The sequence below is a fragment of the Candoia aspera genome, chromosome 5 (assembly GCF_035149785.1).
Source record: "Candoia aspera isolate rCanAsp1 chromosome 5, rCanAsp1.hap2, whole genome shotgun sequence".
NCBI lineage: Eukaryota > Metazoa > Chordata > Lepidosauria > Squamata > Boidae > Candoia > Candoia aspera.
The window spans coordinates 53,058,410-53,078,125 of NC_086157.1; the positions used below are offsets into that span (position 1 = coordinate 53,058,410).

The following is a 19,716-nucleotide window of genomic DNA, read 5'->3' on the forward strand; positions in this document are numbered from 1 at the left end:
GGCAACCAGCTTGATTGATAACTGGCAAATAGAGGGAGAAAATGTAGAAGCAGTGAAAGACTTTGTATTTCTAGGTGCGAAGGTTACTGCAGATGCTGACTGCAGTCAGGAAAATAGTTAAGAGCAGAGACATCACACAGGTCCGCATAGTTAAAGCAATGGTGTTCCCCGTAGTAACATATGGCTGCGAGAGCTGGACCATAAGGAAGGCTGAGAGAAGGAAGATAGATGCTTTGTGGTGTTGGAGGAAAATTCTGAGAGTGCCTTGGACTGCAAGAAGATCAAACCAGTCCATCCTCCAGGAAATAAAGCCAGACTGCTCACTTGAGGGAATGATATTAAAGGCAAAACTGAAATACTTTGGCCACATAATGAGAAGACAGGACACCCTGGAGAAGATGCTGATGCTAGGGAGAGTGGAGGGCAAAAGGAAGAGGGGCCGACCAAGGGCAAGATGGATGGATGATATTCTAGAGGTGACAGACTCGTCCCTGGGGGAGCTGGAGGTGTTGACGACCGACAGGAAGCTCTGGCGTGGGCTGGTCCATGAAGTCATGAAGAGTCGGAAGGGACTAAACGAATAAACAACAACTGGGATTAGTGAAGTGATAGGAAGGAAAGGGCTAGCTAAGATCACTCAAAAGGAAAGAACAGTTTTACCTCTAATACCTAATTTAACACATGCAGTAAGAAATTAGTGGCTGTAGTATACATAATCTTTCTAAGATCCCTGGCTTAGGAGTAGGTCAACCTGTACCTAGAGTTGTCATAGAGTCAGGTAGCCTTACAAATCTGATAAACAAACAAACAAACAAACCCACCAATGGAACTTGGAAAAACAATGACTTTATTAGGGAATAAAACATTTTAGTCAGCCCAACTAAGACATGATCAGGTACTGCAATTTCAAACTTCAACACATTCTCAAATTTCCAGGAAAAAAAAAATGTTAGGAATGGTAAGTCCTTTACTTACTGCTCACTTAGGAACTAAAGCTGGTTTAGCTCCTGGGTAAATACCCAGATATGTTTCTATTGCAGAACTATGTATTCTTTAGACAGCAATACCAGGGAAAGGTCGACACATAAAAGGAAATAATATCTAGAGGCAGGATCAAGAGCTTTTTCAGAAAGGTCTCCTTTATCTTTATGATAAGATTCAGCTGGATTTCCCAAGGCTGATCTCAGTGAATAAAATGTTTTAGCTAACCCTTTTGCACATTTAATTAATATTGCTGAAAGCCTTTGATTATGTACTTAAAAATAAATATAATAGAAAGTTCTCGCTATATAAGGGGATCACTAGATGATCCAGTGCTACATTAAAAGAAGTCCCTCCTTTGGGGGAGAGATGGGCGGTGATAAAAATTTGATAAATAAATCAATAAATGGTTATGTGATATCATTCAGATAATCTCAGGAAAGAAAGGCTCAAGATTACTGACAAGGTCTAACACAGGTATTATCTATTTTGCATGGTTCTAGTGAAATTCATCTGGAAATTCTATTATAAAGGGAAGTATTGTGGCTTAATTTATTGCACCACTGAATTTTATTTTTCTGGAGAAACATAAAGTTAACTTAGAAGCTAGAGAGAACCCATCCTAGAAAGTAATCGAAGAATCAACAGAAGTGTTAAAAAAAGAATATGGACCTTGAAAGAATGAGTAATTTGGTTTTGAATATAGAACAGAACAAGGTATGATATAAAATGGTTGAGGGAAGAAGTGAGGAAGAGAAAGAGAAGGGAAGAAAGAGAATTAGAAGACTGCATTTGAAGGGCTAACACCACTCATCATACACAAACAGGACAGCCAAAGATCAAGAATAGTGAGATTCGTAAACTAGCAATATCTGTGAACTCACTGATACACTGATAAGAGCACTTTACTTAATCCTTAAATAATTAGAACTGAAAATTTAACTTCATCCTGCTAAGATGTAGCATTTATGAGTGAGTGATTCCCAAAGGCCCTCTGAATCTATTTTATATTTATGTTATTATTTCATTTTGTATTTTTTTTCTTTTAAAAATGTATACCACTTCAAAATGTGACTATGGTGTAAACTATGTATTTGAAATTAATAATATGTTCAGTATGAAAAAAGGTAATTCTTTTCTTTCTTAAAAAGCAGTTTATCCATTTTTATCTATCATACATTAATCTAGTAAGCACCTTCTAAGCAGATACATTTTTTTTCTTTCTGTTTAAAGGCTGCTAAAGTATCCATTTCTCACTTCTAAGACCAAAGCTTCACTTGTTTTCTTCTGAGATTATCTCTAGCAATTCAAAAAGCTCCAAAGATATCTGGGCATGTTCAGAAGCCTCTTCTAATGCTTCCTGTCAGCTGGGAGAACTGCTGAAGAATGTTCTGTCTATAATGGATTTCTCAAAATTTGCAAAATTTATTACAACTGCAGAACACCCACATATTCTATTGGGAAAAAGGATACAGTAGCCAGCAAAAGAATTAAGAAAGCTCTGGCCTAACACACTTGAGATAAATAAGGTCCTGAAACAAACATCCAATTACCAAGACTTTGGTAACCTAATTCTCATTTCTGTTTCAAAAATCTGGTCAAGGAAGACCGTGAGAATCTTTCTTTTGGGTAATAAGTGACTTCTAAGGGCCTGAAGCTGTAAGGTATGAACAGAAGTCTTCCTAAGCTATTCAAACACCTGATTGAAGTTTTAAGGTGATATAATGCACCTCACTGAGTCAGGCATTATTCCACCTTTGTATGGAAAATTACTTCAGTTCTATGGTGCAAAGTTTCTTGTTGAAGCAAAATCTAGCCATTTTCACAGTTCTACTGCACAGACATATTATATAGAACATATACTTATTTAGTAAATGATACTAAAGAATTAGTATTAATTATGGAAATCTATAAATATTATCTGTTCTCTGTTTAATTCTCAAGTGGTTAATATGTTTCTTGTCCAAAATAGTAATACCTGCTAAAAAATATTTTAAAGTCTTTTTTTTTTTAGTTGATGCGGTTTGTTCAATAGGTCTTTCTATGCTATATATTTCCCTATGTCCTCATTTAATAATTTTAATGCTATATAAAGATAAGGAAGAAAGCTATTTACAATATGAAATATCAAAATGCATCCTTGAAATTAAGTGCAAATGTGCAAACCGTTGAGCTGTCATTATAACATAACTGCCTGTGTGTATTTATTGTTATTTGGATTCTGTATCAGTCCCAACCATATATTTCCATTTTTTTTCAAATTAAGTCTTCTTTAAATTTTGCAAGCAATTGAAACATTCATTGGAGAAGAGGGACATTTCACAAAAGCAGAAAGACTGTTCCAGTGGAGCAAAATAATTATTTTTCTTCATTGCACCATAATCAACAACCAAATCTTTAAAAGTTAATAAAAAAAAAACATTCCACGATTGCTCAATACATTTAACTGCCACTCAAAGGCAAAGAGTAAAGTCAAATTGTTAATTGATATTCTGTAGGTGCTTAGTTTGTATTATACCCAAAATGACAAATGTCCCTTTAGCCACCGCCAGTTACATCAATTACCCATGAAAACCATTTGTTTCCATGTAATGAGCACCTATTTTGATCTATTTACAAACAAACAAACAGTAAGAAGTAAATCCTAAATTCCTTCATGCCTAGCAAGGAACTTTACATATTCTAAGCCAGAAATTATCCTGTCAACTAGCAAGTTTTAACTCATGGAATATTTTCAGCTACAGCTTGAAAATAATAATCGAAGAATGCATAGCACAAACACACAAAATAAAGTATACATTGATATTGGTTTGTTTACATATATACAGTATTTTCTCAATACTAATTTACTATAGTTAATTTCTACAATATTGCTTGTTCACCCAGTAATATGAAATAATGAGTCATATTTTAGGCTGTTACTGGTCCCAAGTATGGATGAGGAGCAGGAAGGTTAGGTTTCTGGCTAGCAGCCCAACAACATAATAAATTTATTCTTTATTTTTTATTTCTATTTATAGTATTTTTTACTGTATTTTACTTTTTGTATTATTGTGATGGTTTTAATCGATTGTTGTAAACCGCCCAGAGGCCTCCTACGGGAGGACATGGGTGGGGATAAATTAGGTAAGTAAATAAATAAATAAAATAAAATTGTTCACCGCTACTGAAACAATAAATGCAATTCAGTGATATCAGCTGATCAAAATCATTGGAGAACACTTGTTGCCCAATGTGTTGTACAGCATAGGGAGACCGAGTCCAAGTAAGTAAGTCTTATGGTATCCTTGGATTCTGTTGGCCCAAATGGTAGAGAAGAATCTGAAAACTATAGGAATAGGAATCACATTAAAGTCCTATCTAATCTAGCTCTCCATTTCTCAGTGGCCCAATATATACTGTAGTGCTTGCTTTAAAGCCAACGTTAGGTTAATATTTTTCCGTGATGATTCCAGAAGTGATTATCAAGAAACAATGTATCAGGACTGGTTCTCCTGAGTGGGACTCTTGCTTCAAATCCTAGATGAGGGGAAAATGCCTGATTTCCATTATCTCCACAGTGTCTGCTCCCACTGCAACTAGTTTTGCTTTTATAGGCTACCCCTACCCATGCGCTACAGAGATTTGGATCTTGTTGCAGCAGCAGCAGCAGGAAGAAGAGAGCAGCTTCTGTAGTTCCTCATTCTGAGGAATTTGTTCTTAGAATTCAGCCTTGTTGGGCTCACTGTAGGGGCATATCGGCTCATATATTTTAAGGCAACAGTGGGCTTCTTTGGCAGCAATGGGCTGCTAAATATACTTTTCATGGCATCCAGTTACTGCATTTTTGCCACCTCTAAGGATCATAAAGGGTATGACTGGTGATGATTTGACACTGCTGGAGGATATGGCTGAAAATATTGAAAAAAACTGAATTGGTTTTGCTGAATGTTTTAGTATCTGAAGGTACTGAAAAATTTGCATTGAGGGGGCTCATGTAGCCCATGGGCCACAAGTGTCCACTGATAAATAATAAATAAACCAATAATAAACAGAAACCACATGTCTGTTTATCCATCATTGGTTTGTAAAATAATTGACTCAAACTGTTGCCAGTTATTACAGTTGTGAAGAAGAAAATGCTAGGCATTTGAATGTTACTGTTATAAATTGGAGGTGCACAGTCAGTCTGTGTTGTGGAAAAGCAGGAAAATTTAGGCTGACATGATTTCCTGCTGGCTCCAGGATGAGAGGGAAGCATGGCAAAGCAGTTTGAGAGTCAATTAAGTCTGGTAGGCCACAGTGGGAAATATACTGCTAGTCTCTTATTTTCTGTGTCCCTTGCTGACCCTTGTTCTCTACTTCACCAGCCAAGCCCAAAACACTGGCCACAAATGAAACATAGCTATGTACTGTAGCTGTCCAGAGTGCCTAGGAATTCTGAGGCAAGATTGCTACGGATGAAGTACCAGGCCCAATGACTGTCTTGGAAAGCCATGACATTTGGCAGCAGTTAGAACGTAGCAGGAGCCACAAACGTCAAGAAACTTGTCATGCTAGAGTGGCGATGATGGACCTCTAGATGGTATCAATTCAAGTTTTCTGACATACATTTTTGTAAGAATATGTTCATTTTTAAATAAACATTACATTTTTTTACATAAATAAACCTAAGCTTTAATTTTCCTACATGTATTCATTAAGTCTACTCGATAAGATCAGAGCACCGTCTTTCAGATGTATTACATGCTCTCCCTTTTTTAGCACCCTCTTTCCCTTTCCCCATTTTTTAATGCATCGTTTTACTCATTTATTCCTCTTATTCAAAGCTGCAATATCCCATATGTATGGCTATCACCATAATAATCATTGAGCAGAAACCTCTAGCAAATTTATAACATCTGAGAAATAAATAAAATTAATTGAATTACCTGAATTGAAAATCATTCCTATATGGATTATAGTTCATCAGTTTAGGCTTAGCCTCAGAATATGTGCAATGGGTTTAGTAAATATGGTAAATAAATGCTATGAATGCCACACTACAACTGTGTGTATGGCTGCTCAAATTTTCATAATTAGAAATAACATAATTTGTAATGTTATTTTTAGAGCAATCACAGCAAGCAATGCAAAAGTAGCAGGCAGAGAGAGACATGCTGCTATTTGCAGTTCTTTAAAGCATCTACACTTGGGATATTGCCACTCAGAGAGTTATTGGCACTCTCTGAGTGCCAATAACTCTGGACAAAAAAAACAAGGTGGGTGAAAAATGCTACGAATGTGTCTCCACTTGCTTCAAAACTCCTTCTGGAACTGAAACTGAAGCTCTTGCACAATGTAATAAACAATGCCTTAACTCATCTGCCTTAAGGAAAAATAATATTAAGGATTAATTACTGAACTTACATCTAGTACATTCCTAAAGGTTAATCTTAACAATTTAATACACTGCACTGTATAGTATGTTAAAGTTACGACTTAAATTCAAAAGTCCATGCTTTTACAGCACTGAACAAAGTTAACTCAGGCAAGTTCTATTAAACTGAAGAACATTGTTCTGTGCTCTTCTGACAAAAAGATAAATGATTAGTAAATGATTAAATATTCTTTTAATCTGAAAACAATTACTACCAAATAGTCTTTTAATCTGGGAATAATTACTATTGAACTACTGTATGGTATTTAAAGAAATGTAACCTAGCAATATTATATTGCTTTTAGCAATAGCTTTCTATGCCATCATTAAGTATTTGAAAGATAAAGATAACATTTAATGGGGAAGGAAGGAAGAGCACCAGGGAGAAATGACGGTACTATTATCTTCCGTGGACAATGCCAGCTCAGTCGTCGGAAGTGTTTAGGCATATCCTGCTTAGCTCCATGCTAAAACACATGCTTTCCTCTGGCTCTGAAAAGCATTTTGCAAGGCTGCATGTAATTTCCAGTTCCTTGAATCAGAACAAATGTTTTGCCTTAGGAAGACTCTTCAATTAAGTTTAAATTTGTTCTGATATTTGTTCAGACTGCTATGTTCTGAGTAGCTAAATGCAATCTGTGTGTGACTTTCATATTTTCTCTCTATATTTCTTTCTGTCAAATTTTATATTTACAAATTCTATATATATTTAGGGTTCTTGTAAACTTACCTTCCCCAACCTGGCATTTCCATGTATTTTATAGAAGTCCCACAGGCCCTGATCACTGGCTGTGCTCCCTGGAAGTTACTGGGAATATCGTTTGAAACACATAGTGGATACTACAAGCCAGTTGAAAAGGCATTAGGTAATTTATAAAAAGGACTATATGTTCAGACATTGTGAGGGAGAGATGTGGGATTGAAACAGACTAAAGCTGTGAAAACACTCTTCCCCAAGGCTAGGCTCAGCTGATTCCCCACCATCACCACGAAAGAGACATGTAGGGTTTACAGCCTTGGCAACCCAAGAGGGGAAGTCCTTAATTTCCCTAGCATAACCCAACCTGTGTAACTTCATTTAGAGTTGAGATCCACTGATTTAATAAAACTTTATAAATGCTAGTCCACGTCCTTTGAGCTTTTGAAAGTTTATTATCCTGGATAATAAAGAGTGAAATGAATTCTGAAGGCTCACTGAACTAAATAAAAATCTATCTGTATGATACAACATTGAAAATGAAGGTGTAAATTCTATCTAAATTCTACTTAAAAATATAAAGCTTTTTCTAATAATCTGTGTGGAAAAAAATATCTTTACAGAGAATCTTATTTGCACAAACCTTCAGGATCAAGGAGTTTCTCAATTCCCAGGTGCCGTTTAGCGATGTTGAATGCATGGTCTAATCGCTGCACAGCTGACTGTTGATAAACCACATCATCCCAATTGAAGAGATCTGGCCTGGGGAAAAGAAAGAAGCACAAAGTTACTTTCAGAGTTGTATATTTGTATATGTTCAGAATCTGTATTCCAAATGCTTGAGATAACAAGATAACAAGAGCAGTATCTTATACACATTTTTATTATCTAATAAAAAATTAAGCATCAAACAAAAACCCAGATGATATCCATTACACGCTTTAGGTTTAAATAGTTTATAGGCAGGAAGAAATCCTATTTTAGAGGAATAAATATGGAATTGTCTACTGTTAGTTACTGTTGTGGTATAAATAATTCTATTAATTTGCGACTATATTTTTCTAAGAACAATCCATTAGAATGTAAATCATTTTTCAAGGCTACAGAATAACTTTAATCATATTAAAGACATTTGTGCACAAAACAGTTCATGGTGGAGCAGTATAATGCCAGCATACAGAGAATCATTTTAGGCTTAATAGAGCCTTCTTCGGTTACTTTGCCTTATGGCATACATACACAAGCAGTGGGGATGGGACGCCTGAGTGTGCCTTCTTTATTTCATCCAGCCCATTCCTTTTTCTTGATACAAGTTACATATTGTCCATTCTCCCTTAGATATCAGGCACATATAGATAAAAGACATGGGTGGAGATAGAAAGTTCTACTGAGAAACAGGATGTTTAATTTACGTTGGCTATATCTGCAAAGTACTTAATGTCACTCTGTCCCAGGAAACTATACCATTTCAGTCTTTCAGTCACAATACTAGGTAAAGTGGTGCTGGCTGGCTTGTTTGTTCATTGATTTATGCATATGCAAAATTCATGAATAATCACACCAGAATTAGGTACTATCTCGCGTGTGATATCATATACTTTCCTGTGAAAATGTAGGAATTTCATGTATAATACCAACTATATATAATATATATACACATACATACATACATACATACATACAGGGATTTAGATTTGCCAGAACTCTTCCTCAATCATTTGTTTTGCAAATAGAAAATGGATTATTTTTAAGTTTGACACATCATGCTGTGAATCAGCCTTCTTTCAAAACCCTAAGAACTGTACTATACGCCAACCTATCTGTCTGTCTGTCTGTCTGTCTGTCTATCTATCTGCTGCCTGACTCCCAGCAACTCTGTTTCTTCAAAAATTAAACACTTTTACTAGAGTCATGATCTGATTGTATACAATTTTAAAAGAGAATTTACAGAGTTGAGGTAAAAATACTTTTTCATCTGAATAAATTGAAACAGAAAAATGACATGAAATGAAATGGAACAAATAAAATACACTATAAACACAGACATTAGCCTACCCCTAACTCTAAAATACTCAAATAAACCTGACATTTGAATGCAAACATTCTAAAATATGAAATATTTGAAACTAAATTAGAAAGGAGTAAAGCTACTTTGTTAATAAAATACTAAGTAACTAGAGGTTTTAATCAATGTGCTACTTTACAATAAAATATTGGTTTGATGAATTACTAAAATATTAACAGGTTAAAATACTTAAATGCAACTTTATTAGTCCATCTATAAATCAGTTTATTTCCAATTAGAACTTTCATTTTTAAATTCCACATAATTGTAGTCATCTACACATTGTTTTTTAGATAAATTTGTGTTCTGAGTTATAACAACACCATGTCTGGCATTTTGCTGGTAACATGATTTTAGTTTGTTTATCTACATGTAGATATTTTACATAAGAATTATCTGGAGCTTCTCAGATTTGTTTTGTTTTCTGTGGGCATTTCTTATACAGGCAACAACACAGAAGGCCATGGACCAGAGTTTCTAACATACATTCCCTGCATTGCAGGGTCTTTCTTTGAGTGAAATGTTTTCATAACTATCATCAAGGACTGCTGAAGGGAAACTATTACAGCAGGCTAAGGTTAATGTGTTGGTGTGTTTTTGTTTAAAGATAGAGAAAAAAATAGAATCTATTCATCTTTGTTGCTGTTTTTTTCAGCTTCTCGGTCCCAGTACATGATAAATGCCTGATAGGTTGTAAAGCATAATGTTACCAAATTAATTTTCAGCATAAATCAACTTATAAAGGTTTATGCTAGCATGTCAGGATATTAAAGGATTTATCAGTTAAGGTATTATATTTGATAATTCCTGTTCGTAGAAGAATGTGCAATTTCTGTAAAATGGCTAGAAAAGTTCAGCAGCTTCAAAGACATAGAGACAGATACACAGTGTGGGTAAGAATACAAATAAGTCAGTTATAGTTATCCAACAGGTCTGATAATGACCTAACAATAAACATCTCTGTTCTCTAAGTAAACAGGCATCAGTCTAAAATGAACATAACACTTTCACTGGACCAAATTTTGTTAGCAACGTAAAAGTAATGGTGCAAGTCTGGAGTCCAAGGCAGCAATGTGCTAGTGTAGATGAGAGGATAAGAAGGAATCACAATAAGTAAGGAGTACTCCTATATAAAGGGGGGCGCGATGGCTCAGTGGTTAAGATGCAAGGCTTGTCGATCGGAAGGTTGCAAGTTTGGTGGTTTGAGACACGAGCGCCATGTGACGGAGTGAGCTCCCGCACTTGCCCCATCTCTTGCCAACCTAGCAAATCAAAAGCATGCAAATGCGAGTAGATAAATAGGTACTGCTTCGGTGGGAAGGTAACAGCATTCTGTCCCTGTCATGCCAGCCACATGACTGCAGAAGCATCTTCAGACAGCTCTGGCTCTTCAGCTAAGAAACAGAGATGAGCACCGCCCCCTAGAGTCGTACACAACTGTGCAGGGAAAACCTTTACCTTTACTACTATATAACCACAAGAATTATGTATATTTTTGTATTATAAAATGATCTTAGAAATAGTAGTTCAATGTGACTGTCATTCACAGCAAGCATTTTCAAAGTAGCATTCCTCATTATTTAATCTGCACAATTATCTTTTCCTCTGAGATCAGTTGGCATTGTTTTCTTAGGAAGAATGGAGTGAATAATCTTATTGCTGCACCTTTTCGGAAACAGCTTTCTCAGAAGTATACCAGTAATGGAATTTAGTGCAGATTGCTCTATGCATTTAATGGAGATTGCAGATCCGGATGGCTCGAACCCTGATGAGATTCTGGAAGCTATTAAAGACCTGGCTATTCTGCCAAGTACTGGAAGACTGAAGACTGTTCCCCTGCTGAATAGAGAATATTACTATTGTTGTTATTGCTATTAATTTTGGGGGAGGGGCCATTATTTCGTCTCTTGTCTTTTTTATTTTTTAATTGCATGCTGCTCAGAATAATTGGCAGTCAGACAGCCTATAAATTTTATAAATGAATGAATTTATATGGTGCTCATCTAGCAAAGGAGAGTCTGGGTGGCAAACAAGCAAAAACAGGTAAATCCAAAACTTTCCATTAAAATCAAACAAAAACAAAACAAGTCAAGGTCAAGTGCAATCTCTATAGTCTCCCATCATATACCTCAATGCCATAACTTCCATCATTAACATCCCATACCCAATACCTGGGGGAATAGTTAGGTCTTCATGGCCTTTCAAAAGGCTGATAGAGTTGGGGACATCTGGATGTTTGAGGATGGTGGCGATTCCATAGGGCACCCACCATGATAGAGATGGCCCACTTCCTGGGGCCCACCAGGTAACATTGTGTCACCAAGAATACTCAGAGCAGGCCCACTCTGACAGATCAGGTGGGACAGGCAGAAACCACTAGGGAGAAGTGGTCCCACATATAACAAACATGCCAGCGCCGCTCCATTTCAGAAAACTTATGGGAGAGATAGGCTCAAGGCTTTAAGAGCCCGCAGGAATCCTTTTGCAACAAAATTGCTCCAATAGAAAAAGCAGATGCATCAACCTGGACCACAAAGGGTCGTTCAGGGTCAGGGTGGGACAAAATGGGCTCAGCCGTAAACAGAGATTTTAACTTATCAAAAGCAGCCTGACAGGCAGGAGTCCAGCTGAGCACGGCCCCTGGGTTACTCTGCGTGTCTCCCCAACCCCTTTGGCGCACAACAAATTGGTGAGGGGCAGCACAATCTCTGCGAAGCCCTGGACAAAGGACCAGTAAAAGTTGGCGAACCCCAGAAAACTCTGAAGCTTATGTTGAGTTCGAGGGCGTTCCCAGTTGAGAATGGCCTGAACTTTTGCAGGATCCATTTCAATACCCTTATCAGAGACCCTGTACTCCAAGTAATCTAGTTGAGACTTATGACATTCACATTTAGAAAGCTTTGCATAAAGCTTAGCTTTCCTGAGCTTGGTCAGGACTTGTCTGACAAGCCGCTCGTGTTCCTTCTCCGTTTTGGTATAGATGAGGACATCATCCAAATAAACTAAGACCCCCTTAAAGAAATGGGGGAGTAATTGGTCCACTTCCACTTCCCCGAAGACATCCACAAAGTCTTGGTATCTGGCAGGCAGACCTTCCACGGGCAGACTGGGAGGCTGGGGATTGACAATTTCAGCCTGCCCCACCCCCACAGTGATGGACTTCCCCGGCACAGGAGCCTGGTAAAACCCATTGTCAAACGTAATAGTACGGTTTTTCCAGTTGATGTATGGGTTATGGCTAGTCAGCCAGGGGATACCCAGCACCACAAGTCGGTTACCCACTGGTGTGACAATGAATTTCAGGACTTCCATGTGACTCCCCATCTGCAATGTTACGTCCCCCGTGAACTGGGTGGCTGCCCCCCCCCACCGTGGAACCATCCAACTGTTGAAAAACCAGTGGCTGCGAAAGGGGAAAACAAGGCAGCTCCAACTCAGCCACTAAGTCGGGGTGGATTAAACATCTGGAACACCCCGAGTTGATCAAAGCCCAGACTTCGACAGTTCTGGAGCGGGAGCCCAACTTGATCTTTACAGCTAGGATGGGGCAGTCGGCACTCACCATGTTGGTTTTGTGCCCATTCTCCACCACCTGTCTAACGGCGCTGTTTAAGACAGATGGAAGTCGTTTCCCACCAGTTGCTCGAGGGCAGTAAGAGCGTCTCCCATGAGGTAGACATCTTCCTCCTCCTCCGCTGATGCCTTGGCCCCCGCCAGCCGACGGGGAGGGTTAGGTGTCTTCTGCGGTGCTTTCGATGGACGTTCAGCAGTTTTGCCCTTCTGGCATTCCGCAGCCCGGTGACCGGTCTTGCCACATTTGATGCATTGCCCACGGGCAAAACGGCGCTGCTTTTCATCATCCCACGCCGTGGCGGATCCCTGTCTCGGGCCCTTTCTACCTGAGGGAGGCTTGTCGCCTCTTCTGGCTTGCATATAGGTACGCTGGGCATGTTCAGCCTTACCGGCAAGACAGATCCAATCATGAAGTGAGTCCAGATCATCCCTGCCAAGCGCCCATTTCAACACCTCTTGATTGAGCCCATCCTTAAATCTGTCCACCAGGGTAGCTTCAGACCATTCAGGCACTTTACCCGCCAATACTTTGAATTCCAGGGCATAGTCAGCAACTAACTTCTGCCCCTGAACGAGCTCCTTAAGAGCTTCCTTAGCCCTAGCCTTAGCAATGGGATCTTCAAAGTTCCATCTCAAAGTGGCCAAAAAAGTGTCAAAAGTGCCAAGTGCCGGGGCTTTCGCCTCAGTTAACTGTACATACCAGTCAGCAGCTCTGCCTTTCAGCTTCGTGGCCACCGCCGTGATTTTCGCCTTCTCAGATGTGAAGCAATGTTCGAATTGCTCCATATATCTTGTAGCGTTGGTAAGGAAGAAGGACAACTTTGTAGGGTCACTGTCAAATTTAACGGGAAAGTCTTTGGCAACCCCCCCAGCCGGTGCAGCTCCAACCACTGGACAAACAGGTGTCCCCCCTGATGCAGGTGTGGGACCACGCTGCGGTGGGGATGAATCCCGTGGCTGTCCTCGCCCTCTGGGTGCTTGCGGTGGGGGACAGGGGATGTTGGGGGGTAGATTGGCACCTGGACTCCCCACTGCTCCTACCGGGGCCCCCACAGCTGATGAAATGGATCTTAGCATATATTCAATAGATTCGATCTTCGATTCGATGACTCTTATCCTCTCAGGTGTGATCGACTCATCCAGCCTTGGTGCCTCAGGTTGTCGGCTTGCTGTCACTGTGGTGGATTCCCTCTTGAGAGTCAGGGGGTACCGAAGCCTCCATGAGGTGTGAGACGTCCCTGGCCGGGGGTCTCCCATTGTATCCCACATCATCTCCGGGGGAGGGGTACCAGTGGTTACGGGCTGTTCCATCTCTCCCTCTTCCATCGGGTCCCCCAACTCCGGGCTGGAACTGGACTCTCTCGTATAGGGTGTGAGGTGAGATGGGAGGGGGCTCAGGTCCCTGCTTGGAAATGCCGACTCAAGGAACTGTCTGGTTGCTTCCCTAAACCCCATGGACTCTTTCCTTGATTCTGCCATCGCTAACTTTTTCTTTCGCAAGAAAAATTTCTTGGTAGAGAATAGCGAGGTTTTTCTTTAAATGATTCTCAGCTTTATGTAATGATTGCCTGAACCCAAATAAAATGCTCAGACTCAAAATCAAAGTTTAAGTTCTGATTTTATTTAGAATAGAGTGCAAACAGAAAGAAAGCTGAGAATGAGAAAAATGCGCCTAAAGTCAAACTAAATAGCCCCGTTACAAACAGCGTCCCACCCACCCCCTTCAATCATCACAACCCCACATTCCCAGGAGCTCCTAACGAGCTCTGCTGATCAACGGGCAAAAAGACCTTGACATTAAAAAGATAACCCAAACACATTCCTGCATGACACAGAGAGATACAGCTTTCAGTACAAGGTTTATCAGCAGCACCCTCCCAGCCAGGAACGCGCGTCAACACTCTGACATGCGAACTGTTACGATGTACAAACACATTGAAACGATGAACATGACACACGCTGAGACAGAAATTGAACTCTAGTATTTATTGTTCTACCCTATAGACGGAATCCTGTCAAACTGAAATCAAACTACCCAACTCCAAAGGAAAAACTCCAGAACACTTGGGTGGTTCCTTTCTGATTTTCTTGGCTGGAAGCCAAAGGCTTTCCACACTATGTATGCATTTTTCCCCAAGAAGAGGGCTCCTTCCTTCTTCGCAATCCCCATAACAACATACTCCAAATACTGGGAAAGCATTTCTATAGCATTGCTTGGAGGGCCCAGGACAGGAATATACATTGACCCCATGATAAAGATGTTAAATAGGAAAAGGACATCCCACAAAGCAGGGCCCTAAAGCCAGACCTCTCTCCTACTAACAATACTGATTGGAACCAGCTTTGGAGAAAAGAGGAGAACCTATAAACAGGAATGCACTGAAAATATGGTTTGTGAATATGTACACATTAAGTTGTATTAACAATCTGCATTATAAATCGGAAGCATGAAATATCCTTATTTAAATTTAGTGTTAGAATTTTGTGATAGAATTTTGCCAAGACAACTCACTCTGCATAACAAACACTCTCTTCCAACAACCTAAGAGATGGCATTATACATGGACTTCACCAGATGGACAACACCGAAATCAGATTGACTACATCCTTTGCAGCCAAAGGTGGCAGACATCTATAGAGTCGGTAAAAATAAGACCTGGAGCTGACTGTAGTTCAGATCACGAACTTCTTATTGCACAATTGAGGATCAGACTAAAGAGATTAGGGAAGACCCACAGATCAGCTAGATATGAGCTCACTAATATTCCTAAGGAATATGCAGTGGAGGTGAAGAATACATTTAAGGGACTGGACTTAGTAGATAGGGTCCCAGAAGAACTCTGGACAGAAGTTCGCAACATTGTTCAGGAGGCGGCAACAAAATACATCCCAAAGAAAGAGAAAACCAAGAAGGCAAAATGGCTGTCTGCTGAGACACTAGAAGTAGCCCAAGAAAGAAGGAAAGCAAAAGGCAACCGTGATAGGGGGAGATATGCCCAATTAAATGCAAAATTCCAGAGGCTAGCCAGAAGAGATACGGAATTATTTTTAAACAAGCAATGCGCAGAAGTGGAAGAAGACACTAGAATAGGAAGGACAAGAGACCTCTTCCAGAAAATTAGAAACATCGGAGGTAAATTCCAGGCAGAAATGGGCATGATCAAGAACAAAGATGGCAAGGACCTAACAGAAGAAGAAGAGATCAAGAAAAGGTGGCAAGAATATACAAAAGACCTGTATAGGAAGGATAACAATATTGGGGATAGCTTTGATGGTGTGGTCAGTGAGCTAGAGCCAGACATCCTGAAGAGTGAGGTTGAATGGGCCTTAAGAAGCATTGCTAATAACAAGGCAGCAGGAGACAATGGCATCCCAGATGAACTGTTCGAAATCTTGCAAGATGATGCTGTCAAGGTAATGCATGCTATATGCCAGAAAATTTGGAAAACACAAGAATGGCCATCAGACTGGTAAAAATCAACTTATATCCCCATACCAAAAAAGGGAAACACTAAAGAATGTTCAAACTATCGAACAGTGGCACTCATTTCACATGCCAGTAAGGTAATGCTCAAGATCCTGCAAGGGAGACTTCAGCAATTCATGGAGCGAGAATTGCCAGATGTACAAGCTGGGTTTAGAAAAGGCAGAGGAACTAGGGACCAAATTGCCAATATCCGCTGGATAATGGAAAAAGCCAGGGAGTTTCAGAAAAACATCTATTTCTGTTTTATTGACTATTCTAAAGCCTTTGACTGTGTGGACCATAACAAATTGTGGCAAGTTCTTAGTGGTATGGGGAAACCAAGTCATCTTGTCTGCCTCCTGAAGAATCTGTATAACGACCAAGTAGCAACAGTAAGAACAGACCACGGAACAACGGACTGGTTTAAGATTGGGAAAGGAGTATGGCAGGGCTGTATACTCTCACCCTACCTATTCAATTTGTATGCAGAACACATCATGCGACATGCTGGGCTTGGGGAATCCAAGGCTGGAGTTAAAATCGCTGGAAGAAACATTAACAATCTCAGATATGCAGATGATACCACTTTGATGGCTGAAAGCGAAGAGGAACTGAGGAGCCTTATGATGAAGATGAAAGAAGAAAGTGCAAAAGATGGCTTGCAGCTAAACCTCAAAAAAAAAAAAAAAAGATTATGGCAACCAGCCTGATTGATAACTGGCAAATAGAGGGAGAAAATGTAGAAGCAGTGAAAGACTTTATATTTCTAGGTGCAAAGATTATTGCAGATGCTGACTGCAGTCAGGAAATCAGAAGACGCTTAATCCTTGGGAGAAGAGCAATGACAAATCTTGATAAAATAGTTAAGAGCAGAGACATCACACTGACAACAACGGTCCGCATAGTGAAAGCAATGGTGTTCCCCGTAGTAACATATGGCTGCAAGAGCTTAAATTAGATATGTTGTTATCTCTGATAACTCTTAATGGACTTTTGCTGACCTCAGGACTGAAATGAAGATGATGCTTTATGGATTTATTTATAGATAAGAGGTGATATATGGAAAGAAGAGATCATTTGTTGTGTTTTAAGAGAAGGTGATAAGTTACAAAAATTGTTTGTACTTGTGATGGAGGTGGGAAGTCACCTCTTTATATATGACTTTTCTTTTTCTTTACTGTATTATTTTTTCTTTCTTTTCTATTTATCTATCTGTTTTCCCATTTTTATTTCTTTTCTGCACCTTCTACTCTTTCTTTTTATTCTTCTATTTTTTCAGTTTGTATTACTTTTTACTGTTGTAATAATTTTTAATAAAATTACTATATAAAAAAATAAATTCTTCTTTAAATCCATGGGATTTATCAATAGAATTTTGGAGACTAGTGTTAAAATATCTGATAAATGTGCTTTCATTATCATGCAGTATTAAAGAAACATAAATTAATTAGGCTAATCACAATGTGCTTTCTAGTCAAAATGTATCCCAAATGATTTTTGTCTATAGAATCAATCAAAAAATGAATGAGGTTGTGTCATTCTAATTTACAATATAACCTAATTTATTCCAAGTAAGTGTGCTGGCATGTTAAAATGTGAACAGTTTTGCATTTGAAAGTTAGTACCCCTTAGGGCAACCCTTAGAACAACTTCTTGTAAGAGGAGCAAGATGTTTGCTTTAAACTTAGCTTTTGATTGAAGTGCCTGTTATTATTGCTATTTCCGTATTTAAACAATATAAACTACTTGGTATAGTTGAATGAACGATAGAACCTCATTGAATTGATGAAAAGATACTTTTCCATCCAAAGCTATATGATATTCACTAATATCCTGAAAAGTAAAATATAGTTGCTCTTTTGTGATAGTTTTATGCTGGTTGGCTAAGGCATATATGTGTAATCTTTCCAAACTGATTTATCAAACTTCAACTGGGAAAATAAACAATTCTTAGAAACTGTGATTATAAGGACAGCATATGCTAGTGAGATTCTATACTGATGATTCAGAAGTATAATTATCTAGTTACTAATAGTTTCTAAGATCAGTATATAATAAGCTACTTGTTACGTCCCAGTAATTATTCTAGATGTAAAGGTAACAGGCTGACAATGCTATGTAGACATATTTATCAGCTTTTTAGTGAACCAAACACTATTGCTCGTTCAGTAAACTACTGTTATAAATCTTGGCTTAGTGTTGCATGTGAATTCAGCTGATTTGCAAAACTTGGCCTGCAAGGACTATACAGGGTGGGTATATACTATTATGATCTTTCTATACCCCAATTAATTGATTCATGTACCAAGGTAAGTCCAAACAAACCTCACTATTGCTTAATATGTTATGTGAGTCCTGACATTATAAGAAAAGGCTACCAAAATAAAAAAAAGACAAGGAAAAAAATACCTTGAATGAATCAGTGATATACAATACTCTTTCCAAGTCATATTGCATGAATAGCACTGAATTTGATCTCAATTCTGGACAATAGAAACATTACATTATATAAATGAATAATCTAGATGTATAATTTAAATATTTGATTCAGTAAGAGTTAGGAATTCCACAATAAGGGAGACTTTATAGCTGTGGGATAGTAACAAAGATATTTATTGATTATTGTATACTGCCTAGAATCACTTCTTGTGAGATGGGCAGCTATTTAAATCTGATTAATAAACAATAAATAAGTAATATTAATTGACACATTTACTCATGTACTATTTAAATGGATTCAACCTTTTAGGACATTAAGGCTATAATTATATGGGGTTCTTGATTCTTCGCTCCCTCCTGAGAATTGAGAGAAGATCCAACAATTCTCAAAATTTGGGTTCAAGATTCCATTGGAATTATTGAGTCAGAATCATCATCATCATCATCATCACCACCACCCCCACCACCCCCCCCACCACCACCACCCTTCAATATGGAGCAATTCTGAGTGCTGATCCTAGGTTTATAATGACTTTTAGGAGTCTTTCTGAAAGAGGTTGCTTGGAGAAGCACTGTTCCACTAACCAAAAAATTAAAAAAAAATTCCTGCAATGTGCTCAGATTAGATGTATATTATGTAAGATGCCACATAAAATTAGAAGCTTCTCTCAGGCAAAGCTTAAGGTCAGTCTTGCCAGTTTCAAATACCTAAATACTAAATTAAGTCTTGCTGTGTTGCTGCTATGAATGTTGTAATTAAAACACCACACTGTTATTAACTGCCTTGCAAACAATCAGCTAGTGCTTGTTGATGTTATATATAAACAAAGGGGTGGTAGTTAAATGGTCAGGTACATTTCTCTGTTTCTAAAGCAGCTTGAACAATTCATTTCTCCCACCCTTATTTCACAGTTAAAACTATTATATTTTAATGGATCAGAGACAAGTATATTTCAGGAGCAAAAAGAATGCAGGAGAATAAGAACAAGCAATTGGTTTGAAATGATATTGTTATGCCATTCTGTGAAAGAAGCTCTGCTGTTCAAGAAGAAACCATGGCTTCCTTATTTTTTTGCATCCAAAAATTTCTTAACTTA

The 19,716-nt window shown here is 38.5% G+C and overlaps 1 protein-coding gene across 1 annotated transcript in view; it reads right to left on the reverse strand.

The window, feature by feature from the left end:
• The window catches only part of DMD (dystrophin), an 895,878-nt gene that overhangs the window by 545,404 nt on the left and 330,758 nt on the right, over positions 1–19,716 (reverse strand). Inside the window, exon 7 of the mRNA XM_063305215.1 lies at positions 7,720–7,838. Coding sequence (XP_063161285.1) covers positions 7,720–7,838 — 119 coding nt within the window. The remainder of the gene's footprint in view (positions 1–7,719; positions 7,839–19,716) is intronic.